Genomic DNA, 27538 nt, shown 5'->3' on the forward strand with positions numbered 1-27538 from the left:
TGGTTTCGGGGATTTTGGTATCATATTGACTACTTGCTCGATGGAGTATCAGAGGTCAGTAAGAAGCCGTGTGTGTTTCCAAACGATGTGGCCTCGCCTCGCTCATCTGGACTCACTCTGTAGTATCAAGCTTTCTTATCTGTCCCTTCATCTGCCCTTTCTCTCATCCCCTCTTTGACCTCCACTCCCCATCCCTTCTACCATGTCACTGAGATAAGGTCCAACTTAGAAGTGTAAAGAGTAGTCTAGACGTCAGGCTTGATCTTCGTGGTTATATTTAGACACTAGTCACCATTGTGTCTCGTTCCTCTGTCCCTCGCTCCTCATTCATCCCACATGGAGAGCCCCCCCCCACACACACACACACAGAGTTGGCTGGCTAATAGGAGAGTTTGAATCAAAACAGAGCTTAGTGTCCGTCACTCTGAATGTCCCCCGTACTGCTGCTGTCATCACAATCTGAATCTAGTCTGCGTCCATAGAGGTTCAGCCGACAGCCATGTGTGTAGGCTGTCTGTCTCTGTAGCATGTGTCTGGTGCTCCATGTACTCCCATCTTGTACTTCTATCCTCATTGTCTTAGTTGACTATCTAAGTCCAGGTAGCACGTCTGAAGTAGAGCTCGATCGATATATCGGTCGGCTGTTATTGGGTCATCACATTTCAGGATGTTATTATATTGACTTGCTTGATCAAGTGTCAGAGGTCAGTAGACCTCTTGTATGTTTCCGCATGATGTGATGTTCTATTTGTGTGTGTGTGTGTGTGTGTGTGTGTGTATGTTTGTGTGTTGTTTTTGTATTTATATAGTCAATTATAATTATTAATTCCCGGTGAAGTTTACTGTGCCAGTGCACTGATGTCATTTTGGACAATAAAGTTGATTGCTAAAACTGTAAAATATCCTGCCTCCATTAAATATCTTTGTCACAAGTGTTTGAAATTTGAGGGGTCATTGCAAAAAAATGTGTTTTATCTATGTATATGTAGGCTATGTGTACTGTATGTACATATTACACTATAGATAAAAAATATCGTCCGATATATCGAGATCAGAATTCTTTACTCCCTAATATGGCATCGGCCCCAAAAATCCAGTATCGGTCGGGTTCTAGTCTGAAGCACAGGTGTGTGCTTCATCTCTCCTTGCAGGAGAAAAAACATGCTAACTGTGTCTTTCATGATTAACACTACCTCTCTCTCGCCCACAATCATTATGCTAGCTTCACAGCAGGTTGTTTAAAACCGGCCCCTTATCATCGATGCTTAGTCTCAAAACAGTTTAAGGCTAAGCTAATCCAGACAACACCGGTTTAGGGCTTGCTTCAATGGCTTCTAATGGCTGTTGAGGTCTTAGCCTATAGGCTGTTTAGTAAGGTAGATATTGCCTCATTGTGCCACATAGGCAGCATGAGTGTGTCAGTTTGATAGCTGTTCCATTGCAGTGATTAACGTCTGACGAATCAAAGAGTGTTTCCTTGTGTTCCCCCAAGCTAACCGCTCCGTGCCATGTGTCATCCAGGGAGGAGGAAGTGAAACTGATCTCACCAAACCCTTTTATTACCCTTGAACAATAAGCGTCAATGTTGTCCACATGGTGTCCGGTTCCACCATTGTATTCCCAGTCAAAAGATGGCCATAGGTAGACGGTACAGTGCAGGGCCGTTGGCTTCATGTCAGAGAGTTTAGGGTGTGTGTCCATGTCTTTCTCGCAGACTACTCGCTTTCCTCCCAGTGTACCAGAAAGTCAATATGGATAGATCATGTTATGTAGCCGGCCAATAGTCTTTCCATTTAGCGTCTGATTTCCTTTCCTGAACACCTCCTCTCTCCCTGCCTAGTGGGTCACAAGCTCGCACCCTGATTGGCTTTGATTAGACCGCTCAAGGCATGATTTTAGTATACAAATCTGCATGCCGTGTAGTCTCGCTTGCCAGACTACCTCCCTGCACCGGGAGAGAGTCTGGCTGCTAACACCTCCACTCCCACTGGCCAAGTGGGGGAAAAAAGGCTGTTACCTTTTTACAACCATCCACCGAATGTACCAAGCCGGCCTGCTTTATTGCACAATCCACATCTTCGTCAAAAAATGGCATCTTCAGCATGTAGCCACGAGCTAGCGTCGCTGCTGCTGTTTCACAGCAGCGACTGGGGGGTGGCATTTGAGATCGACAGATTCGACACGCAGGGAGGAAAGGAAATCCATAAATGGGTCTCAGTCGGTAGCGGGTCGGAGCCAATAGAGAGCCGCAGGGATGATGTATTTTTGTAGGCAGAATGCGGAAGTCCCGAACTTCCTGGTTCTACACTGTTTCTGTCTATGGGATTTTTGAATGGGTTTTTGCCGCGATGCTTCAAATAAGGTCTCTGGGCAACGCAAGATTAATCAAACGCGAACCAGAGTTCCGTCGGATAATCTTCACACATGAGGACCACTTTCATGAGTTTTGAAGCGTAAATGCGAGCCCTAGAAGTAAAATGCTCGAGCTAAGCTAATCCAGAACTACACACTGTCGCATAGGCTTCCACGTCACGTCAGCACACAACCTGGACTGTTGTTGATGTGTGCACTGATTACCCTGGGATGAACGGGCTGAACCAGGTGAGGGAAAGAGAATTTCCGTGTTCGCCCTTTGAAGTGGTGACGTTATTGACGTATATATCCCCATCGACTCAAAAGTGTAGTCTCATTTAGCCGTTTGCTAGCTAGCCGATCTTTTAACGGCAAGTAAAAGCTTCAAAACTCGTAAAAGTGGTCCTCCTGTGTGAAGATGATATTACTAAACACTGGTTCACGTTTGATTAAGCCAGCGGTGCCCAGAGAGATTATTAGAAGCATCGCGCCAAAAACCCATTCAAAACTCCCATAGGCGAAAACTGTGAAGAACCAGGGCTGTTAGCATCGATGATTTCCGGACTCGTTACTGCGGCTCTCTATGCCAGAGCTCGCAGGGAGCGGGAAGGGATTTTCGACTGAAATGGTCGGCACCAGTGGCAGAGCTTATACCCACAGCCTGCTTCCCGCCAGTCAGACGACACGCCCCGTGCATTCTTTTGAGAAGGTCTAAAACCGGAGTGAAGTATTCTTCCTCACACTCGTAGTGTTTCCTCCGTAGCAATCGGGGTCTCATATCTTTGTGTTGGGTGGTGTCACGCCCTGTGCTTTTTGACTTCTACAATAGACCTCTGCTGGCTGTGTGCCCGTCTCAGTCCTCCTCACAAAGCTCCACAGTCATGAAGGCTCCAGGTTCAGCAGCTACACCTTCAGTCATCATCGGAGCAAACATCTAGTCCGCCTCTCTGCCAGCCCACGCTGCTGCTGCCGCCGCCTTCATTAGCTTAAGTGCTAGCTGCATTAGCTTAAGTGCTAGCTGGATGGTTTTACACAGTGACGACCTGCTCGCTAGAGCCAGGGTTTGGCTTTGTGCGTTAGAAGAAAGAGTGCATGTGTTTTATTGTACGTCCACGAGCAGCTCTGTTGTGTGGACTTGTGCTCTCTCTCTCTGTGGGGTCTTCATATTACCGTTACTGTATAGAGCCACACATACAGCAGCTATATTACGTTCCTTTCCAGGAATGCGAGAATGTTCACCATGACCCCTTGTGCTTCCCTTGAGAGATGTCTCCACTCGTCTGTGTGCTGCCTCTCTTTTCTCTGCCTTCACATTCTTCCTCTCTCTCTCTCTGAGCGATATGGACCAAAATTCAGATCTCGCTATTTTTTACCATGATACACATTCACAATATTGAGTATTTTCTACCAAGTGGGTTAAATGTTCAGTTGTAAGTCAAAGCCACATTTAGGGCTGGGTTGATCTGGAAAATCAAATGTCACAATATTGACCTCAGTACCAATATCGTAACATTGGTGCCTTCACAGAATATTTTACAGTCGAGTTTTTCGATAAATAATCATCAGTAATGTTAATATAACGACTAAGTGGGCAAAGGCAAATAATGGAACAGTCTAAGTTCAGAAAATGACATCACTTTACTGTAGGGGTGGCAATCGCAGAGGAACTCACGATGATGATGGTATCATGAATCACGATACAGCGATTCTGTGATCATCGACACATTGCAGGATATTTCATGTATCATACATCACAATAGACCCTTCTCACGGGTCAACTTCCATGATTGGAATTTGGAAACCTCATTAGTGTTTTGCACTTGTTTATTCTGCCTTTTTGACACAAAATGGCCCCCATGAAAAGGGTCTATATCTCACACCTGTAATCAGAGAGGGGGTTGTCCAATATACCATTAAACATTCATAGATAATGTGCAATATACAGTTAAACATTCATAGATAATGTACAATATACCATTAAACATTCATAGATAATGTGCAATATACAGTTAAACATTCATAGATAATGTACAGGGGGCGGAGCTTGCAATATACAGTTAAACATTCATAGATAATGTACAGGGGGCGGAGCTTGCAATATACAGTTAAACATTCATAGATAATGTACAGGGGGCGGAGCTTGCAATATACAGTTAAACATTCATAGATAATGTATATACAGTTAAACATTCATAGATAATGTACAATATACAGTTAAACATTCATAGATAATGTACAGGGGGCGGAGCTTGCAATATACAGTTAAACATTCATAGATAATGTACAGGGGGCGGAGCTTGCAATATACAGTTAAACATTCATAGATAATGTATATACAGTTAAACATTCATAGATAATGTACAATATACAGTTAAACATTCATAGATAATGTACAGGGGGCGGAGCTTGCAATATACAGTTAAACATTCATAGATAATGTACAGGGGGCGGAGCTTGCAATATACAGTTAAACATTCATAGATAATGTATATACAGTTAAACATTCATAGATAATGTACAATATACAGTTAAACATTCATAGATAATGTACAGGGGGCGGAGCTTGCAATATACAGTTAAACATTCATAGATAATGTACAGGGGGCGGAGCTTGCAATATACAGTTAAACATTCATAGATAATGTATATACAGTTAAACATTCATAGATAATGTACAATATACAGTTAAACATTCATAGATAATGTACAGGGGGTGGAGCCTGCAATATATAGTTAAACATTCATAGAATACAGTTAAACATTCATAGATAATGTAGAGGGGGCGGGGCCTGCACTCTGCTTATCCCCCCTCCCCTCCCCTCGCTCACACATCACGCTCTCCTGTGCAGCCCATGCACAGCTCATTTGAACAGCTTTGCTAAAGATGAGACTGGAGGCATTCTAATGCGCAAATTCTCTGCTCACCTCCGAGTGCTGTACTCAAACCAATTACACGCACGCACACACACACACACACACACACACACACACACACACACTCCAGCCGCTGTCAGCGGGCGTGTGTGTCACACAGACACACACTGCGCCTGCCTTCCCCATCCCCACTGTGCCTCCCATGCATAAACTCCTCTCATGGCCTCTGTGTGTTAGAGGGAAAGATATGAAGCGTGAATATGCTGCTATTCAACTGCATGGGATCTGTCAGGAAGCCCGCGCTCACCTTTGCTCTGTACTTCATATCAGTTGAGTGTGTCCCTCGTGTCGTGCACTCTGTGTGACTTGACTGTGGAGGAGAAATATGTGAAGCAGCAGGCAGGGAAGTCCTGTTCTATCTGGCCACAGCGCTCTGCCCCCTCCTAACGCTCAGGGAGGGGGGGTCCTGTTGCACTGCTGCTTACTGAATGTCCTCTCCTTCCTCTCTCGCTGTTCCTCTGTCCCCCTTCCCCATCCCTCCCTCCCTCACCCGTGGTCTCTCCCTCCAGGCCAAGTCGTGTATCTGTCACATGTGCGGCGCCCACCTGAACCGGCTCCACTCCTGCCTCTACTGCGTCTTCTTCGGCTGTTTCACCAAGAAACACATCCACGAGCACGCCAAGAACAAGAGACACAACCTAGGTAAGTGAGTCACTCACTCACTCACTCACCCACCCACTCACTCACCCACTCACTCACTCACTCACCCACTCACGCACTCACTCACTCACTCACTCACTCACCCACTCACTCACTCACTCACCCACTCACTCACCCACCCACTCACCCACCCACTCACCCACTCACCCACCCACTCACCCACTCACTCACTCACCCACCCACCCACTCACCCACTCACTCACTCACTCACCCACTCACTCACTCACCCACTCACTCACCCACAAGCACCCGAGAAATATAGGACCATACATCATATAGGAATGTCAGAAGTGAAAATCCAGCGTAGAGCCAGCAGGTCAGCATGAGCTATCATCACCCGAGGTGAAATGTCAAACAATGCAAAGCTAATCCTTTAAGTCCCATAGAGATATGAAGGCTTCATACAGTCCAAGGCAGATTCACATAGGCTCAGAGTCCCATCATCACAGCAGTGTACATGGACCCTTCCTGGACCCTCTGTAGTATATCAGATATCAGCAGTGAGGGATTACAGCATGACTTTGGGCAGCTTCCTCCCCTCGGCCCTGAAGCTCACTCCTCTAACATGAGCGTTCTACTGGGAGCGCCTCAGCCAGTCAAGTGTCGTGGGTTTAAGCCGCCTCGTACAGCGGTGAGGGAGGGGGAGACATCGCTAATCCACCGCCAGCAGAAAGCTCCAGTTTGGACCTTACATGCTAATTACTTCCAGCACCCGAATAAAACAATGGAGCTAATGAGGGTGAATTCGATATTATCCCGAGAAGGATCAATGTGGACACAGGAGAGATAATAGATACATGTGGACACAGGAGAGATAATAGATACATGTGGACACAGGAGAGATAATAGATACACATGGACACAGCATGTCCATGTGTAGTCCATGTCCATGTGATAGTAGGGTGGCTAGCTAATCGTCTTGACTGGTTGTAATGGCTTTTAAGCATTGTATCAGTTTCACTGCATATGTGTAGATGTGGATAGACTCGCCCCCCGTGCGACTAGCATGTGCACACACACGCCCTGATGTGTGTTGTGTTTTCTCTCTCAGGCAGATGTACACACACAGACACACACACACAGACCGACACACACACACAGACAGACACACACACACCAATTGCAGGGTTTTAGCGTGTTAATTAGCTTTGAGCTTTCCACAAGAGCCTCCCTGGCGCTGGCACTCTGTTCCCCTGTACCTCTAATCAAATTAATCCCAACTCCCCAGTCTGCCAGCAACCTCACTCCTCTCGACTCCTTCCTCATCTTCTCCCCCTCCGCCTCTCCATCCCTCACTCTGTCCTCTACTCCTCCACTCAGCAACCTCACTCCTCTCCACTCCTTCCTCATCTTCTCCACCTCTCCATCCCTCACTCTGTCCTCTCCTCCTCCACTCAGCAACCTCACTCCTCTCGACTCCTTCCTCATCTTCTCCCCCTCCACCTCTCCATCCCTCACTCTGTCCTCTCCTCCACTCAGCAACCTCACTCCTCTCCACTCCTTCCTCATCTTCTTCCCCTCCACCTCTCCATCACTCACTCTGTCCTCTCCTCCTCCACTCAGCAACCTCACTCCTCTCGACTCCTTCCTCCTCTTCTTCCCCTCCGCCTCTCCATCCCTCACTCTGTCCTCTCCTCCTCCACTCGTCAACCTCACTCCTCAGCGGGGAGGAGGTGAGGTTGCCCACCCTCACCACCTGGCGGCGGTCTGTCAGGAAGTCCAGGATCCAGTCGCACATCGCTGTGTTTAGTCCCAGGTCCCTGAGTTTGCTTACCAGCCTGGAGGGTACTATGGTGTTGAATGCTGAGCTGTAGTCCACGAACAGCATTCTCACATAGGTGTCCTTCCCCTCCAGGTGGGACAGGGCGGTGTGGAGCACGTGTGCCACTGCATCCGCTGTGCTCCTGTTGGGGCGGTATGCAAACTGCAGCGGGTCGTGGTCCGGGGGGAGTGTGGGACGGATCTTTGATATGACCAGCTTTTCAAGGCACTTGCTGGCTATTGGTGTGAGGGCTATAGGGCGCCAGTCATTGAGGCTGGTCACTTTTTTCTGTTTGGGAATGGGGATGATTGTTGCTGCCTTGAAGCAGGAGGGAACTCGTCGGAGGGAGAGGGACTGGTTGAAGATGTCTGTGTACACGGCTGCCAGCTGGTGGGCGCAGGCCTTGAGGACCCGCCCAGGGATGCCGTCCGGGCCGGCCGCCTTGCGTGGGTTGATACGCAGGAACGACCGGCACACTTCATCCTCAGTGATGGTGAGGGGGTGGTCTGTGGGGGGTGGAGGGTGGGTGGGGTTGGTGGTTAGGTGGGAATGGGGGGGGGTGCGGGTGCTGAGGGGTGGGGGGGAGGAAGGGGGGAGGGGAGGTGATCGGGGGGTGGGGGGGAGGAAGGGGGGTGGGGGGGAGGAAGGGGGGAGGGGAGGTGATTGGGGGGGGGAGAGGAGGAGGGGTGGTGGGGGGGCGGCGAGGGGGAGAGGTGATGGGGGGGGAGAGGTGGCAGGGGGGGGAGGAGGGGAGGAGAGGGGTGATGGGGGGGGAGAGGTGGGGGGGAGGAGAGGAGGGGGGTGGGGAGGGGAGGGGTGGTGGGGGGGAGGAGGGAGGGGGGGGGTGATGGGGGGGAGGAGAGGGGGAGAGGGGTGGGAGAGGGGGGGGGGGAGGAGGGGAGGCGCTCTGGCAGAGGGGTCGAACCTAGCGTAGAACGCGTTGAGTTCGTCCGGTAGGGTGGGTGACGTGCTGGGGTTCTGTCGTTTCACCTCTTTGAAGTCTGTGGCAGCATGGAGCCCTCTCCACAGGTGTCTGGGGTTGTTAGTGTCCAGTTTTGACTCCAGCTGCCTTCCATAATCTCTACGTGCTATTTTTATAGCGGTCCGGAGGGCATATTGTGCCTGCTTGTATTGGTCAGTTGTGCCAGAGCTGAAGGCGGTGGTCCTGGCGTGAAGGGCAGCCCTGACGTCGCTGTTGACCCAAGGCTTTTGGTTCGGCATTATTTTGACTTTTTTTGTGGGGACTATGTCGTCGGTGCACTTCTTTATGAAGCATGACACCGTATCTGCATACTCGCCCAGGTCTCCTGCAGCTTTGAACTCCTCCCACACCACTTGGTCAAAGCAGTCCCTCAGGATGTCGTCTGATTGGTCTGACCAGCAGTGGGCGGTTCGGAATGCTGGGGGTTGTCTTTTTAGTTTTTGTTTGTACCTGGGTACAAGTAGGATGGAGGCGTGGTCCGATTTGCCGAAAGGGGGGCGAGGGACGGCTTTGTAGCCATGTCGGATGTTTGAGTAACATTTGTCCAGTGTGTTACTGCCTCGCGTGGGGAAGTGAATGTGCTGGTACAATGTGTGCATTCTGCCTCTCAGGTTTGCCCTGTTAAAATCCCCAGTCACCACCAGGGCCATTTCGGGTTGTTTTGTCTCCTGTGCACTGATGGCGCGTTGCAGCTCTTTCAGTGCGACAGTCACGTTCGCTTGTGGAGGAACGTATACACCCATGATGGGTGAATTCCCTCGGACTCCAGAACGGCACGCATTGTACCATTACATATTCAAGATCTGCTGAGCAGTGTTTCCCAATGTCTGTGGTGTTTACACACCAGTTTTCGTTAATCATAAGACATACGCCCCCTCCCTTCTTCTTACCGGATTGTTCGTTTCTGTCTCCTCTGAATACACTGAATCCTGGTAGCGCGATAGAGTGGTCCGTTGTGTCAGGAGTAAGCCAGGTTTCCGTTAGGCACAGAACATTGCATCGCGCTATGTCTTTTTGGTATTGTGCACGCGCTCTTAGTTCACAAAGTTTATTCTCCAGCGATTGAACATTTGCCAGCAGTATGCTTGGGAGAGGTGGTTTATCCGCGCGCTTCCTCAAGCGGGCGAGAAGCCCCCCTCTCTTCCCCCTCCTCCAGCGTTGTTTTTTGAGTTCGGGAAAATCCGTAAGATCTGGAGCTTGCCAGTTGCTGTTGGGATATATCCGTTCTTTCCTGATTTTGATCAGCGCGTCCCTGTTGTATTTTATTCCGACGCTGATTTCCATGTTATATCCGCTGGTGTCCGTGCATCAGCATAGGAGCACCCCAGGGGTGCGTCTCCAGCCCCTTCTGGTACGACCTCTACACCCACGACTGCGTGGCGACTCAAACTTCAAACACCATCGTGAAGTTTGCAGACGACACAGCAGTCGTGGGGCTGATCTCGGGGGGCGACGAGACGGCCTACAGAGAGGAGGTGAGGGTCCTGGAACAATGGTGCCAGGACAACCACCTCTCTCTGAACGTCTCCAAGACCAAGGAGATCATTGTGGACTACAGGAGAGGGGGGGGCACACACCCCCCAATCACCATCAACGGCACAGTGGTGGAAAGGGTGGACAGCTTCAAGTACCTGGGAGTCAACATCCACCAGGACCTGACCTGGGCCGGCCACACCGCCACTGTTGTCAAAAAGGCCCAACAGCGAATACACGGACTCAGGCGCCTGAAGAAGTTTGGGCTAAGGAAAGAAATCCTCAGGGACTTCTACAGAGGCACCATTGAAAGCCTGCTGACTGGCTGCTTCACCGCCTGGTACGGGAACTGTACCACCATGGACCGCAGGGCGCTACGGAGGGTGAGGCGCGCGGCCCAGCACGTAACAGGAGACGAGTTGCCAGAACTGCACGAACTGTATAACCAGCGGTGCCTCAGGAGGTCCCTGAAGATCATCAAAGACACAAACCATCCCCACAACAGCCTGTTCTCCCGGCTACCCTCAGGGAGGAGATACAGGGTTCCAAAAACACGCACAAATCGCTTGAGGAACAGTTTCTTCCCGCAGGCCACGAGACTCCTAAATATGCACAAATAGTGCAGTAGTCGTACCGCAGTACCGTACTGCAGCTGCTACTATTACGGATGCCTAACGTTTAATTGTAAATTTAAGTGTATGTTTAATAAGGTGCCTAACGTTTAATTGTAAATTTAAGTGTATGTTTAATAAGGTACATGCTATTTGCACATGTATGTATAAAACGTCGAATTTGGAATGTCTGAACACGTCTAACGTATGCACATGACATGTGCACCTATGTGCAATGAATATGCCACTGTCGTATAAGCCACCGACTTGTCTTATTGCTTATAAGATGCCTATTTCTTATTGCCTTATTGCTGTCTTATTGCTTATTGATGCCTATTTCTTATTGCCTATTACTTATTGCTGTTGCCTATTTGTACTATGTCGTAAACGGAGTCCACTGCACAAGAATTTCACACGTGGTACTTGTACCATGGAGTGACAATAAAAATCTTGAATCTTGAATCTTGAATCTTGAACCTCTTGACTCTTTCCTCATCTTCTCCCCTCCGCCTCTCCATCCCTCACTCTGTCCTCTCCTCCTCCACTCAGCAACCTCACTCCTCTCGATTCTTTCCTCATCTTCCCCCCCTCCGCCTCTCCATCCCTCACTCTGTCCTCTCCTCCTCCACTCAGCAACCTCACTCCTCTCTCATCTTCTTCCCCTCCGCCTCTCCATCCCTCACTCTGTCCTCTCCTCCTCCACTCAGTGAGGCAGAGTTATGGATTCCTGCTTCTGTCTCATGGACTAGTCGTAGTCTACATCCTCCTCCTCTGTGTCGCTTATGTTAACTCATTTCTCTCTGGAAACTGGATGCTACTGGATGAGCGCTGTATCCACGACCCCCCCCCCCCCCCCCCCCCCCCCCCCCCCCCCCCCCCCCCCCGCTGTTACCAAATGTGATTGGTTAGCCAGTGCAGGTAAAGATGATGTGAAAAGGCTGTCCTTTTTATACGAGGTACTGAGCTAGCTGCTTCTCATAAGCACCTTTTGCTACATGATCTATTGCTCTGTATGATTTTTCATCACGCACACACGCACACACACACACACACGCACGCGCGCGCGCACACACACACACAGAAATATTGGTAATTCAATCAAGAGGCGGAGCCACAACACAACACAGCGTTCACATGTTCTTCATGGATGTGTCAGGTGTTCTCTGCCACCCTTGTTTAATGTCGTATTCTCACTGCGGGCACTGGTACCAAAAAAGAGACAAATGTCCGGTTTGGCTAAAAATAGGTTGTCACGGCAACAGAAGCAAGGTGTTGTTGCTGCTGTGTGTATGTGAATGTGAATGGAAGGGGAGGTGGTGGGCTAGCTGAAAGAGCAGGTAGGAGCTGAGCTCAGAGACAAATGCACCTATTCCATCAGCGCTCCCCTCACACGTCTTGTAATTGTTCAGTGCGAGGCGATGAGATGGAAAGACAAAAAGGCCCCCGATCGATAGCGAGGCACGAGTAGAAAACGCAGGCTGGCGAGAGAGAGAAAGCACTTGTCTCGAGGCTGGCTGCACCAATAAGGTCGGCGAAATAAAACCCATATTGTTGTGCTTTGAAAAAAATCTATTTCTAATTATTGTGCATTCTCTTTCTCTCTCTCTCTCTCTCTCATTCCCGTCTTCCTGCTTCCAGCGATAGACTTATTATACGGTGGAATATATTGTTTTGTGTGTCAAGACTACATATACGACAAAGACATGGAGCAGATTGCCAAAGAGGAGCAGAGGAAAGCCTGGAAATTGCAAGGTATGGTATTTTATTTTCTTCCCTGAGAACTTAATGCGCCTGGTGGTGCCTGGCTTTTTTCAAACGAGGTTATCTGATATCACATGAGTCTGTCTTCATTGTCCACAGGCATCGGGGAGAAATACACGACGTGGGAGCCCACCAAGCGGGAGCTAGAACTACTACGGCACAATCCAAAGCGGAGGAAAATCACTACAAACTGTACCATAGGTGGGCAGTAGGTTGCGCTGTTCAGTCCACACACACACACACACACGTCCAAATCAGAGCCGTATAATAGAAGAGTTCCGACATCTCCATTCACTCCAATGGACCAGTTTTTTTCCAGGAAGTAGAAAGTGGAACTCTTGAGTAAAAAAAGCAGCACTGTCGAGTTGCAGCAAAATAGACAGTGTTGTACTTTGAAAGGGTTTTTCATCCCTTGAAATGAATCAAATTGTACATTATCGGCTTTATTTTAGCATGCAAAAGTAGCGCGAGACCCATTCCTGGCTGTTCATTGGCTAATGAGTCTCGCATTTTGGTCCTCCGCTGACGCCACTCTCTCTCTAGAGGACACTAGTCCAAATCAGCACAGCTTTTCATCTCTGGACAAGCTGAACGTGGGGGATTCTCTAGAGCTGTGTGTGTGTGTGTGTGTGTGTGTGTGTGTGTGTGTGTGTGAGCGCATGCACCTGTGGCGTGAGTGTAGTCGGGGGTCACTCATGCGTTTAAGTAGGGTCACCCGAGGTCAGCAGGAGTGGACAAGCCCCATCAGCACTGCGCTGGCAGAGACATAACGCAGTGTTCCCTCCTTCACCACAGTGGGATTATATTTCTCTCGACACGGTCTTGTTTTTGTTTTTTTTACCTTTTTTTCCCATTGTCTCAGCAGTCTGCCACTAGATTGTTTTCACTGTTTCCCAGCTCCTCCATCTCAACGCTTCTTCACTATCTCCTGTGCGATCATCACTCCCTCATCTCTTTAAGCAGCTTGCTTGGTAGCCCTGATGAGGCAGCAGGCTGTGGGGCCAGTGTGAGGTGTTTAAGCCCTGGCCGAGCACTCTCTTCCAGAACCCCAACCCGTCCTCTTTGGACACGACCCGGGACGCACTGGGCCTCACCGACCCGTCCCACTGGCTCTCACTGGTGGACCACACAGCTCTCCTCACGCGCTTTAACTGCCCCTCAAATCCTTTCGTAGCTTTGAGGTGTGCCCCAGGGCACGCACGTTTACAGGCAGACCTGACACAGCAGCAGCACAGTAACTTCCAAGCTGCACAACAAATCTAATGTGAAAATGCCAGCGGCTTTTATGTTTAAGACTTATCCAGTCCAGCTATATTGAGATGTGCCATCCTGGTACATCTCCATAATCTACGATAGAGAAATTCTCTTTAAGTTTCCATGTAGCTGTGGACTAAAAGCATAGATATTATATTCCTATAGATGGGTCACCACAGGCCCCGCCAATTCTAACAAATGGTAGCAGCAAGTCTCCTAAATGGGCGTGGTCAACCATTGACGCAGACCTGCCGAAAGTCTCCTAAGTGGGCGTGTCCGTGGAAAACCATGGGCAAAACCCACGTGACAAAATGACAGGAAGTGATTTGAAGTTGGGCCGTCTTGCTTGAATCCCATCGTCTTTGCTAAAACTGTTATAAGCAAGCTAGGCTAAGGGGCCATAAACACAGCCTCCAGCGGTCCACACTGATATACGACTGAAAGCAGTCAAGAGGAAACGGAAAAATAGTAGATATCTCAAGTACAAACAGAAATGAAACAAAAAAAGAGAGGAATGAAACTAAAGCTACAAAATAACCTACAGCCTTTTAAAAACGTCTTGCTCTGGTTCGCTCGCGCACACACACCTTGTTTTGAGGGGGAGAAGTGGGGGTGCTTTCACACTCGGGACCCGGGACCATTTGCGAGCACACCCTAGGTGTGGTTCGTTTCATGAGTGTGAACGTTGCGTTCCGTGCCCGGCCGCTGAACAGCGTACCGTGACCGGGTCCACCTGAAAAGGTGGTCTGGGGAACACTTTGGCGTGCCCGGGGACGGAACACTTGCATACGCCAACCGTACCGAACCACATAGACAACACACGTGCGAGGATACACTCCAGGCGTAGTTGATGATGACGCAATTGTACTCTGCAAGTGTTGCGTTCCGTTCCCGAGCGTGTTAGAAATGTTGTAATGTGAAAGCTGACCAGCGGGGGAGAGGGGGGTGGGGGGACAATCGTACTCTGGCACGGAATGGAACGAAAGCAATAGACCCTTTTCACTGGGGCCATTTTGTGTCGAAAAGGCAGAATAAACACAGGTGCAAGCAAAACACCAATGAGGGTTTCCAAATTCCAATCATGGAAGTTTGAAACCCTCATTAGTGTTTTGCTTGCACCTGTGTTTACCCTGCCTTTTCGACTCAAAATGCCCTCCGTGAAAAGGGTCTATCGTTCCCAGTGAGAAAGCACCCTGAGAGACATCGCCGCCCTACAGCTGCACTGCATGCAGCGGCCACTGCGTCTGGCTGCAAACTGTGTGAATATAATAGCCAAAGTCTCCATAGGGAAAGCAGCTCAGAGAGGCTATGTGGGTAGTTCTATACTGACTCATTATTGCTCTCTGTGGTTAACTTTCAATTACCAATAAACAGATAAAAGCCCCCGTCGGTCCAGGGAGGAAGAGAGAGAGTGCTCTGCGCCTAAGTGACTGATTGAAATCCCCTTCTTTTGGCAGCAGTATGAATCAAGAGGCACTGTAAGTGTTTGATTAATATTCACTCTGACATGTTGTTTTTCTCCTCTCTCTTCTCTTCCGTTTGCCTTTGTTGTCCTACAGGTTTACGAGGGTTGATCAACCTGGGCAACACGTGTTTCATGAACTGCATCGTTCAGGCTCTCACACACACGCCGCTGCTGCGAGACTTCTTTCTCTCCGACAGACACAAGTGCGAGATGCAATCAAACTCCTGTCTGGTGTGCGAGATGTCACAGCTCTTTCAGGAGGTAAGATGGAGGAGATGATGATGGCGGCGGCGGTTGCGTTGCGTGCGTCTCACTCTTGTCATATAGGCTCGTATAAGAAAATGATACGCTCTTTCAGTTCAAACTGAGCCAGGATGCTGCGAGAGTTTTTAAACTGCCGTATAATACAGAATGTTAAAGCGACTGCAGAAGGCTGAGTCACTGTTGCGCTTTGTTGGCGAGTCCACTGAGTGAGGGAGGGAGGGAGGGGAGAGAGAGAGAGGAGGCAAACACAAAGGAGTGAACAGAGCTCCCCACAGATGAACAGGAAGTGACAGTTATTTAACCTTTATTGAACCCGATCAAGAGTGCAGAGCACATTTGTATTTACCAGCAGCCTGGAATACATAACGATTCCTCCTCTTAATCTCTCCACTCTTTGATAGAAAAAGTTTCCCTGTTGAGGCGGAGCATCACTGATTATCCTCAAATGCCTTCATCCTCTTGTGCTCTTCATCTCGACTCTCTCCAGTAAAGCATTTTACGAGTAGCAAACTCGCTGGCCTCTGCGTGTTACGTAATGGCTGCCCCCGGTGGCTGTCTGCTCCCACACTGCCTGCCTCGCTCTCTCTGTCGTACGCCCTCACACTCCCCGGTATATATAGGGCCCCGCAGATGGCGAGTTGTGCTATAATGGGTTGAGTCATCAACGATAACCCCACCCCCCCCCCACAAACACACACACCCCACACACACACAACCCTGCCCTGTCTCGATTGGCCCCGTCTCAATTCCTCATTGTCTTTCATTTGTCAAGCTCCTTCAAACTGCTGCAGAGGAGCAGAGAGCCTGTTAACATCCAAAATGGATATACATCACTGTGGCATGTTTTCCCCTCTCACCGCTCAATCACACCTCACAGAAGACTAATGAGAGGGTGTGTCACATGCCTGCACTCAAACGCACGCGAAACAAACGCACCCCCTCTGGCGTTAACGGGCGGTGGCTGTGGCTGGTGCTGCATTCAGCTTCCCACATCTCCCGACCCTGACCCGCATTGTCATCCAGGCCCATCCCCATGGCAACCCCAAGACTCAGCCAGCGCTTACAGATGGATGCTGTCGCTCTGATCTCTTCCAAGCACTTTGTTGTCTCTTCCTCGTGCCTCTCTGTGGACGTCCTGTCATTAGAGCTGGCACTGGTAGGTGTTGATGATCAGTCACATGTGACGAGGCCTGCTTCTGGAGCCGTGAAGAAGTCACGAGTGATTGTTTCCCCTCTTGTCTGAGATGATGTATGCTGCGGTGCAGCGATGAATAGTGGATGAGCAACATTGTAGCTAGGAGACGGGGCTGAAAAGTGATGAAATGTACTGTAACTGTAGCCAGTAACACCTGGAAAAATAGGCTAACCACACTCTACCCCCCTACCCCCCACCCCATCTTTCTTCCCTGGTCTTCCAGTTCTACTCGGGCCATCGCTCGCCCCACATTCCCTTCCGGCTGCTGCACCTGGTGTGGACTCACGCACGCCACCTAGCGGGCTACGAGCAGCAGGACGCCCACGAGTTCCTCATCGCAGCGCTGGACGTGCTGCACCGGCACTGCAAAGGGGACACCACCCGTAAGCTTGGCGTCTTCCTTTTTAACCGATCATCCACTGGCCACTGGCATCCATAGAGAAACGCACAGTTTTGGGGACAGAAAGGTGTTTGATTAAAAAACCATCATTGTATGTCCAGTTTGAGGAGAAATCTGCTCTAGGTAACAATTTGTGTGTGTGTGTGCATGATCTGAATCCCCACTGTCCAGCCAGCCATAGGATTGCTGCTCACTCAAGTCTGACCTAATCACAAACTGCCAAGAACAGTGTCAGGAGAGAGACTGAGGACTGTGACAGTCAGGGACTGTGGCACACGCTGGCTCCAATCCAGTATGTAGAGCTATGCCTCAAATCTACCCACAATGCACTCTTCCGTACTTCACTGGACACATACTGAAGGAGACTGACAATAGCGTGTATCAAGGGGACAGCAGCCGGGGCAGCGTGGGGAATGTCAATAGGCCCTGCTGCAGTGCACTGACAGGGCTGACTCACCCACAGGCCCCTGCAGTAAGGCCTGCACTGACAGGCTGACTCACCCACAGGCCCCTGCAGTAAGGCCTGCACCGATTGGCTCTACAGGGTTACAGGGAGTCGAGTGCCAGACGGGCTCCACTGCAAGGGAATTGGAAAGTGAGAAAGTGAGAGAGAGAGTCCTTCAGAGGTGCTAAAGAGGTTGCACAGTGTAATCTGTTGTTTGCGCGCGCCTGTGTGTGTGTGTGTTTGTGTGTGTGTGTGTGTGTGTGTGTGTGTATTTATACCTTCTGCTCCCTGTGATCCCCAGGAGATGACAACGGGAAGAAGGCCAACAATCCAAACCACTGTAACTGCATCATTGACCAAATCTTCACTGGGGGCCTGCAATCAGACGTTACCTGTCAAGTCTGCCAGTAAGAGCTTGTTCTGTGCCTGTGTGTGGGTGTGTTTTTGAAAGTGCAAAGCCAAAAAAAGAGTCCACTTGTGATATTTGCTGCCCATTCATTCAGCTTGACGGAGCATCATAGTGCTTCCTGTATGCCCTAGTTCCCTCCCACCCATCCATCATCTCTCCACCCGTCTCTCTACTGTCTTCCAACTGCTTGTGTCACATCTCACCACACCCAGCGCCCCCCTCTCACTGGACTGCAGTGGGCTGATCCGTGTGGACACCAGCCCTCCTCCCCCCACAGCCAGGGAGCCAGCGGTTGTGTCCTGTTCTCTGCACTCTTATTTAAAGGCCTGGTCCCCGCGGAGCTGCTGGGAGGGGGATTGTCTAGACAGCAACCCAACCCGGGCGCTGCCTGCCTGCCTGCCCGCCTGCCCCCTAGAGCTGTCCTGTCACATTAACACTAGCACGCTGCACTGAGCGCCACGGCAAAGCACCTCGCCCAGGCAAGCCGAGCCAAGCTCAGCGTTACCTGCCTCCAGAGTGTAAGGAGAGACTGCTGATGTAGCCGGCCCGTCTAACTGGAACATGACAGGCTGTGTTGATAGGTCAGCGTTAGCCTGTGACGGCCATCTGATGTATCTGATGTGGTCATTCGGACCAGTTTGCACCGCAGCATCATCCCAAAAACTAATTTGATGGTGAGTACAGGTGAGCTCTAGGTAAGGCCTCAAAGAGAGCAGGATGGATCCCATAAGGTTCCTCGTGCAAAAATGGTACCTAGGCTTATATTGGTGTCCTGCTGCAGGGTTAGTTCTCCCACCACTCCCCGGCCCCCCTGGCTTTAGTAGCCACCTGCTGGTGCCACTGGGAACTACAGCACCATGACTCATCTAATCAATGTTGATAATGCATAAGAGCCCATCCCCCCCCTGTCTTTATGTTTGTGTATAATGCTTTATTCCGTATTGGAAGCCTCCATTTTCCCCGGACCGCAGTCCATCACAAGCATCCGAGCGCAACGCCACAAATTCCTTATGTAAAGCCAATTCTCTCTGATGTAACACTCCATTGAATTGCAAATGGGCCTGGAAGAACAGTGCGTATATTATGTGCATAGGCACACTGCCTCTCTCTCCAGGCTGCAACCAAAACATGATCAGAATCCAGAAAGGCTGTGCGGATTTAAGCCTATGCATTACCGCCTGTGTCATCATCCTTTCCTCATCACTGGTAATATATGACACACACAAGCCTACACACACGCACACACTATTATTTCAACTTCATAAGCATATTTAGAGATATACCCTCCACCCTGTTCTCGCCTTTCTCCAGCGGCGTTTCCACGACGATAGATCCGTTCTGGGACATCAGTCTGGACCTGCCCGGCTCGTCCACGCCTTTCTGGCCCCTCAGCCCCGGAGGCGACGGCAGCACGGTCAACGGAGAGAGCCACCTGTCGGGTGCCACCACGCTCACAGACTGCCTACGCAGGTACCACCTCCACCACGCTCACAGACTGCCTACACAGGTACCACCTCTACCACGCTCACAGACTGCCTACGCAGGTACCACCTCCGCACGCTCACAGACTGCCTACACAGGTACCACCTCCACCACGCTCACAGACTGCCTACGCAGGTACCACCTCCGCACACTCACAGACTGCCTACGCAGGTACCACCTCCACCACGCTCACAGACTGCCTACACAGGTACCACCTCCACCACGCTCACAGACTGCCTACACAGGTACCACCTCCACCACGCTCACAGACTGCCTACGCAGGTACCACCTCCACCACGCACATAGACTGCCTACACAAGTACCACCTCCACCACGCTCACAGACTGCCTACGCAGGTACCACCTCCACCACGCTCACAGACTGCCTACGCAGGTACCACCTCCACCACACTCACAGACTGCCTACGCAGGTACCACCTCCACCACGCTCACAGACTGCCTACACAGGTACCACCTCCACCACTCTCACAGACTGCCTATGCAGGTACCACCTCCGCACGCTCACAGACTGCCTAAGCAGGTACCACCTCTACCACGCTCACAGACTGCCTACGCAGGTACCACCTCCACCACGCTCACAGACTGCCTACGCAGGTACCACCTCCACCACGCTCACAGACTGCCTATGCAGGTACCACCTCCGCTTCAGCTTGCCACCCATCACACTTTGCCCTTTGCCTGCCTGTCCGTTTTTCTTATTTTTTTGTTATTGAAAAGGGTGTTTAATTTAGTTACACCTAACTCAACGCTTGCTTTTCCAGTGCCGGCGTACAATAGCATCATTCGTTACAGAACTGTGTTAGATAGTAGTTCCGAAGCGGAATCATCTTTGCTGGCATGGGAACATTTGGACAAGAAGGGAAGCACTGCCAGTTTCTTCTTCTACTACTACATGATCCCAATTCATTCCCTGTCTCCCTCCCTCCGCCTCTCCAACTTCATTCATCACGAGGATCAAAGCTCTCCACTTGTAGCCAAACAAATTAATTCTATTCCTCCCTCCACCCTTACAAGGCGTCTCATATCCTCCCTCCACCCTTACAAGGGGTCTCATATCCTCCCTCCACCCTTACAAGGCATCTCATATCCTCCCTCCACCCTTACAAGGCATCTCATATCCTCCCTCCACCCTTACAAGGCATCTCATATCCTCCCTCCACCCTTACAAGGCATCTCATATCCTCCCTCCACCCTTACAAGGGGTCTCATATCCTCCCTCCACCCTTACAAAGGCGTCTCATATCCTCCCTCCACCCTTACAAAGACGTCTCATATCCTCCCTCCACCCTTACAAAGGTGTCTCATATCCTCCCTCCACCCTTACAAGGCATCTCATATCCTCCCTCCACCCTTACAAGGGGTCTCATATCCTCCCTCCACCCTTACAAGGCATCTCATATCCTCCCTCCACCCTTACAAGACGTATCATATCCTCCCTCCACCCTTACAAGGCGTCTCATATCCTCCCTCCACCCTTACAAGGGGTCTCATATCCTCCCTCCACCCTTACAAAGGCGTCTCATATCCTCCCTCCACCCTTACAAGACGTCTCATATCCTCCCTCCACCCTTACAAGGCGTCTCATATCCTCCCTCCACCCTTACAAGGGGTCTCATATCCTCCCTCCACCCTTACAAAGGCGTCTCATATCCTCCCTCCACCCTTACAAAGGCGTCTCATATCCTCCCTCCACCCTTACAAAGGCGTCTCATATCCTCCCTCCACCCTTACAAAGGCGTCTCATATCCTCCCTCCACCCTTACAAGGCGTCTCATATCCTCCCTCCACCCTTACAAGGCATCTCATATCCTCCCTCCACCCTTACAAGGGGTCTCATATGTTGCCTGCTCAGGCACAACGAGGCTATTATCCCCGGATCTGGTCTTGTGTCGTCCCCAGGTTGGCAGAGCAGGTGTGACCTCTCATGCCTCTTCACATTTGCAATCGCTTTTCCTCTTTCCTCTCCTCCTTATCTTATTTCACCCCCCCCCCCCCCCCCCCCCGTGCGCTCGCTCTCTCCCTCTCGCATGCTTCTCATCCTGCCTCTCTCGTTCCCTCGCTTTCCTTCCTTCTGACTTTTTTTTTTTTTTTTTTACTGCAGCCCCTCACACACCCCTAGTTGCTGCAGCAAGTCTCTTAAAGGCACAGGACTCGCTGGTGCTGTTGCCGTGGTGATAACAGGCACTGGCATTACCAGCGGGGCTCTCTGGGTTTGGGCGGCGTGGCTGACTGACGGACGGACAGTGGCTGCGCCAGAACTGGTGCTGTAGCGCAGACGAGCGAAGATATCTTCAGATACCTCCTTGTCACAGCAAATAGACTAAGACAAGTGTGGTGGAGGGCAAACTGCACACTCAAAGGGGCTCGAACAACATGAGCAAAGCAATAGGTTTGTTGACGTGAGCTTGCCTCAAACCTCACACGACCATCACGACAAGATGTCTTCCTCTGTGCGTTTACACGTTTTGTTCTTGGCTCTATCTTGCCTTTCTCCTCTCTCTGCTCCTCCCGCCTCTCTCTCCTCTCCCTCTGTTTTTCACTCTCCTCCACTCCGCTCTGCAGGTTTACGCGGCCCGAGCATCTAGGAAGCAGTGCCAAAATCAAATGTGGCGGTTGCCATAGTTACCAGGAGTCCACCAAACAGCTGACAATGAAGAAGCTCCCCATTGTAGCGTGTTTCCATCTCAAAGTGAGTCAGCCGCTCGCAGCGTGCTACCTATCCCCACACACACACACTCACAGTTCCATTATCTGCCAGGGACTATTTGACTATTTGATTATGAAAGATACATTTGGCTTCATATCACACACACACACACACACACACACACACACACACACACACACACACACGTCCACTGTTATCAGTGGTCGCTCCTAACTTGCAGATAAAAAAGGCAGCATATAATAGTATCATAAGGCTGTGTGGCCAAAAAAAAAAAAATCGCAATGTAGTAGATGTTTTTCTCAAGGATTATTCATCTCAATTATTTCACAAACGAAATCATTTTATCATTTAACATATTGACTATTTCTGGCTGCATTATAAAGGAAATTGAATTTCAAAATCTTTGACTTCTGCAATTATTGTCATCTGTAAATAGATAAATATATTGTGATATGTGATGATACAAGATAAATTGTGTAGCCCTACATAATGATATATATATATACATACATACACACATACACACACACACACACACACACACACACACTATATATATATCTATATCTATATCTATATCTATATATATATATATATATATATATATATATATATATATATATATATATATGCGTAGGTGTGTGTCCATAACTGGCTTCAGTTGTTGGTGCAGATGCTTCTATAGAGCAGCCCATTCTCAGTGTCCCAGGAGACCTAAGGAGAGGATGTTAATGACCTGTACAGGCCTACACTCCATGTTTTATTTATCATACAGTATTGGAAGCATATAATCTATTTATGATATTCATAGGGACATGCTGCAGAGAGATTGTCTTGGATCAATGGGCACCTGTTAGTATCTTGTAGTGATGTCTAAATGTGTCATTTACCGCCAGGGTCAGAAACATGCATGTCCACGTCTCGCTAGTAATCTTCTCATATTTTGTACAGGTTGTGATCAGGAGATGGGTCATGATGATGCCTGTTATTTCTAAATATGTTTCTCCTCTCTTCCCCCATCCCCCACTCTCTCTCTCTGTTTTTCTACCCCTCTCTCCTCTCATCCTCCCTCTCTGACCATCTCCAGCGGTTTGAGCACTCTGCTAAACTGCGGAGGAAGATCACTACGTACGTGTCCTTCCCTCTAGAGTTGGACATGACACCCTTCATGGCCTCCAGGTGAGCCTCCCCCATCAGTGACTTTGTTTACCCAGCATCCCTCTGATGCTGTACCCATATGTAGCGCTGCGCGATATGGACCAAGAATCATATCTTGGTATTTTTTGGCCAAATGGCGATACACAATACTCTTTATTTTCTACAAATGGGCTAAATGTTCAGCTGTAACTTGGTGCTTTTAGCAAAATATTCACAGTGATATTTTTGATAAATAATCATCAGTAATGTGGATAATAATGACTGAGTGGGTAAAGGCAAATGATAGAACAGCTGGAACAAAAATGGTTCCAAAAATTAAATCACTTTACTGTAATGCAGCTAGGGCTGCAATGATTACTCGATTAATTGATTAGTTGACCAACTATTATTTAAAATGGATTCATTGTTTAGACTAATATAAAAAAAACTTTAATTCTCTCGTTCTCCGGCTTCTTAAATGTAGACATTTTCTGGTTTATTTTGTCTGGTTTGTTTAGTTTTCTAGGACAGTAAACTGATTATATTTGGGTTGTGGAGTGTTGGTCAGGAAAAAGAAGACATTTGAGTATGCCATCTTGGGCTTTGGAGAAAAGTGATTGACATTTTTTACCATTTTGTGACATTTTATAGACCAACCGACTAAACGATTAGTAGAGAAAATAATCGACAGATCAATCGATAATGAAAATAATCGTTCGCTGCAGCCCTAAATGCAGCCTTTAAAACCAGGGAAAGATAACACTTCTGCCATATCCCGATATCCAACATCGGAGATGATATCTAGTCTCATATCACGATATCGATGTTGATATATTGGCCAGCCCTACTCATAAGTTTAATTTATACATACCGTGTCTACACTACATCTAGAGAGGAAAATGAAGATTTTACTAAATATTCCGTAGTAGCTGCTCTACTGGGATATGGTTTGAATGTTGCAACTGGAATGGTTTGAATGTGCACAACTGTGCATACACATTTTGTAGTGTGCACACACACACATACACGTATCCATGCTCTTCGCCAGCTTTCCTAAATATACCCTATACATATCCCTTAGTGTCAGTTGAGCATGCAGCAGCAGTGCTGCCCCACCCCTGGGCTGTAGCATCCATTCAGCTATGTTCACAGAGAGACTGACATCAATGGACTTGATCCAGCTTCCTGCTCTCATCGATAGGACGCTGCTGCCACCTAGTGGATTTAAATGAGGCGTTTAGCATTGTTTACACAGGCTTGCAGCATTACATGGTCATGTCTTGGTCATTGTGTCTTTTGTGTTTACTGTTTTCCCCCTCTATCCTTTCACCCACAGTAAAGAGAGCAGAATGAATGGGCAGTATCAACAGGCAGTTGATGTATTAAACAACGACAATAAGTAAGTACCTGGGAAAACCTCAAAAACTGTTTTAGTAAAGCTCAATTTTGAGCAATGACGCGGTAGCACTTTTGGCTGACATCAGAGTAGAAATAGCCTCCTTGATTAATTCTTTGATAATTGTTTTCACTCGAGCACAGCAGCACATGCTAATGACCTGAAGCATCCTGCTGTGACTTCCCCAAATTAACTCCATTTGAAGCCTATTAAAAGCTGCTTAGTTTTCTTCATTCATGACGCTTACAATAGCTTTCATTTTCCAGGACATTGACCGTTACTGTCTAAATAACACTGATAGCTTGCCCATGGTAAAGGCAAGAGTCTGGTATGCTCTATGTGTGTAGTCATAGTGTGTATTCCGGTGGCGGGCCTTTTCCATAAATCAAAGCACTCACCATCACGTATGGGGAGGAATGAGGGAAGTCTATGTCAACCTAAAGTCAAAGCAAGGTGGTGAAAGTAGCCGCCAAAGGCGCCTTTCAACCTTCTTGGCCTTCATCAAAAGACAAGACTAGGCAAGCCTAGTAAAGTAAAGTGTGTGTGGGGGGGGGGGGGGGGGGGGGGGTGAAATGAATAAGTGGAGGACTGGATTCATTTCATCATACCATGCAGGTATGTTGGTTTTTCGACCCAAAAAGATGACTGTATAGGAAAGGAATGGCTCCCATTTAGCTCATTTATTTCCCGTGTGACGTTTCGAGTCATCGCTCTTCTTCAGACAATGCTTTTGGGCCCATAGGTGTTTTCTTGTCGTGTTGATCTATTGAACTGCTCGTCTCCACCTTAATGCTTGCAACCGTATAGCAGGCCTATGGCTTTTTCTTCTCGGTGCACCGTTCACCCTCTTCATGCCTTGGATTGACAGGTATTCCTTGTTTGCGGTGGTGAACCACCAAGGCACACTAGAGAGTGGCCACTACACCAGCTTCATCCGCCAGCACAAGGACCAGTGGTTCAAATGTGACGACGCCATCATCACCAAGGCCAGCATCAAGGATGTGCTGGATAGTGAAGGGTAAGGATGGAAACGCATGGGAGAAATGATCAATACTGCAAAGGATTGATATTGGCAGACATTACAGTCTGAATCTAATGTTTTTGTTTTCTTCTCTTTTAGGTATCTCTTATTCTACCACAAACAGTTCCTCGAGTACGAGTAGCCTTACCCAGTGACCGCTCACCACGGAGAACCACCGCATCTTAACGAGAGAGTCAAGGGACTGGGGGCGGAGGACGAAAACACAAACCTACCTGAAACTCTCTGACTACCAGTCTGCTCCTCCCACTTGGGAGGTAGAGTTGGTGAAAATAAACAGACGCGTGAAATCATGCAACCGTAAAAAAAGTTAAAAAAAAAAAAAAACATAAAAAATAAAAGCACTGAGCTACTTCTCGGCATCTACTTGACAAAACTGAATGGAGGAAGAGGGAAGGAGGAAGAGTTGTCAGTTCCAGGCTTGGGCAGAGGGAAGAGGCCCCGCCCCTCACCCTCTCTCCCCTCCCCCTTCCTGCTGCAGGGGCGGAGTCTGAGTGTGACTGACAGTCATGTCGATTGGGCACATCTGGATTCTTATTGCAGTATTTTCATTTGCCCCCTCCCCCTCCATTTCTCTCCCATGGTGCTCTCGTTTCAACTGACCAAGCATTTACCTTTGTCCTGATGGAAGACAAAACTGTCTGTTGTCATATGCATATGGAACTGAATGCAAAAAAAAAAGAAGTAAACTAAACAAAATCAACGTATTATAAACTTTGCAAGAACATTTTTTAAAGGTATGGTTATGATTCTTATCATTTGTGAATTTAGTTATGGAATACTGTATGAATCTAGTATACATCTATTTTTTAAGAGAGAAGAAAACATGGGAGATCTTAGCGATGCTACCTATGCCAGTTGCCGGTGAAGTGCTGCCATGGAAACCGACTTGGACCTGAGTGTGCCCATGCTCCATTACTTTCTTCTTCTGTTGATGGTTTTGTTGCTGTTGTCTGGTTGAGGGCAGAGAATATCTATTTTTTTAGCAACTCTGTTTACTTTTTTTTTTTTTTTTTTTTTTGGTTTGTGCAGTACAGTCATAATTATGTCCCTTTGCTGTCCTGGTACTGAAAAATGCTTTTGGGCGTATTATCATTCATTCTTGTGGAATTGTTGATATAATGATGGTGGTGATTAAATGGGCTCACCTTAGCTGTTGATGAATTGTATGTTGAATGTGAGCTATGGGTTTTTCCCTCGGGCGTTCTGAAGAAAAAAAACACAATGCATTCCTCATTGAACACCTTGAATGCTCAGTGCAAAAGAGAAGCCCACTTTAACAACACCGCATGCAATAGGGCATAATCCCATCCCGTGATCTTCAAATTAGTGAAAGGCTGCCCTCAGTAATGCCTCCTGGCCTGCTGCCTGTCTTTGTTTTCTGTCTTAAGATTCCCTCGATGATGATTTTTGTACTGTAGTCGGGGGTGGGAGGGCGATGGAGGGGAGCTATTCAAGAGGGCAAAACAAATTGCACGTACATGGGCACTGTGCGGCTCTGTATCCATCAATGTTATCTTCTCCATGGCAACTGTGTGGCTGGTGGTGTGTCTTGCCTCTGCAGTGCAGTAAACCCAGTGCTCTATTCAATCAGTATGCTGTCAAGTCCGACTCTAGATAAAACACACGCACACCAGGGTGTTGTGGTCTATTTTGTTTGAATATCACTGATCATGTATGTATAAAAATGGGGAGGGGGAAAAAAAAAAGTTATTCACTCATGTATAAGATGAGGGGCCCTGACCTATCACAAACTAACGCCACATAAATGCCACAACACCTGGTCGTTTTAGCTGCTCTGTAACTGAAAACAAACATGCATATATCCT

General features: G+C 48.7%; 1 protein-coding gene across 2 annotated transcripts in view; it reads left to right on the plus strand.

Moving 5' to 3' along the window:
* usp22 (ubiquitin specific peptidase 22) overlaps positions 1-26439 on the plus strand; it is a 43439-nt gene extending 17000 nt beyond the window's left edge. For both annotated transcript variants that reach the window (XM_083648869.1, XM_083648870.1), the window contains 12 exons: positions 5796-5928; positions 12413-12526; positions 12635-12736; positions 15349-15515; positions 16937-17096; positions 17860-17965; positions 19279-19437; positions 22032-22158; positions 23225-23316; positions 24611-24673; positions 25539-25688; positions 25791-26439. In XM_083648869.1, the coding sequence (XP_083504995.1) occupies positions 5796-5928; positions 12413-12526; positions 12635-12736; positions 15349-15515; positions 16937-17096; positions 17860-17965; positions 19279-19437; positions 22032-22158; positions 23225-23316; positions 24611-24673; positions 25539-25688; positions 25791-25833 (1416 nt within the window). In that variant the 3' untranslated portion in view covers positions 25834-26439. The remainder of the gene's footprint in view (positions 1-5795; positions 5929-12412; positions 12527-12634; positions 12737-15348; positions 15516-16936; positions 17097-17859; positions 17966-19278; positions 19438-22031; positions 22159-23224; positions 23317-24610; positions 24674-25538; positions 25689-25790) is intronic.
* The last annotated feature ends 1099 nt before the right edge of the window (positions 26440-27538 follow it).

This window comes from Poromitra crassiceps, assembly GCF_964638095.1.
Source record: "Poromitra crassiceps genome assembly, chromosome: 13".
Classification (NCBI taxonomy): Eukaryota; Metazoa; Chordata; class Actinopteri; order Beryciformes; family Melamphaidae; genus Poromitra; species Poromitra crassiceps.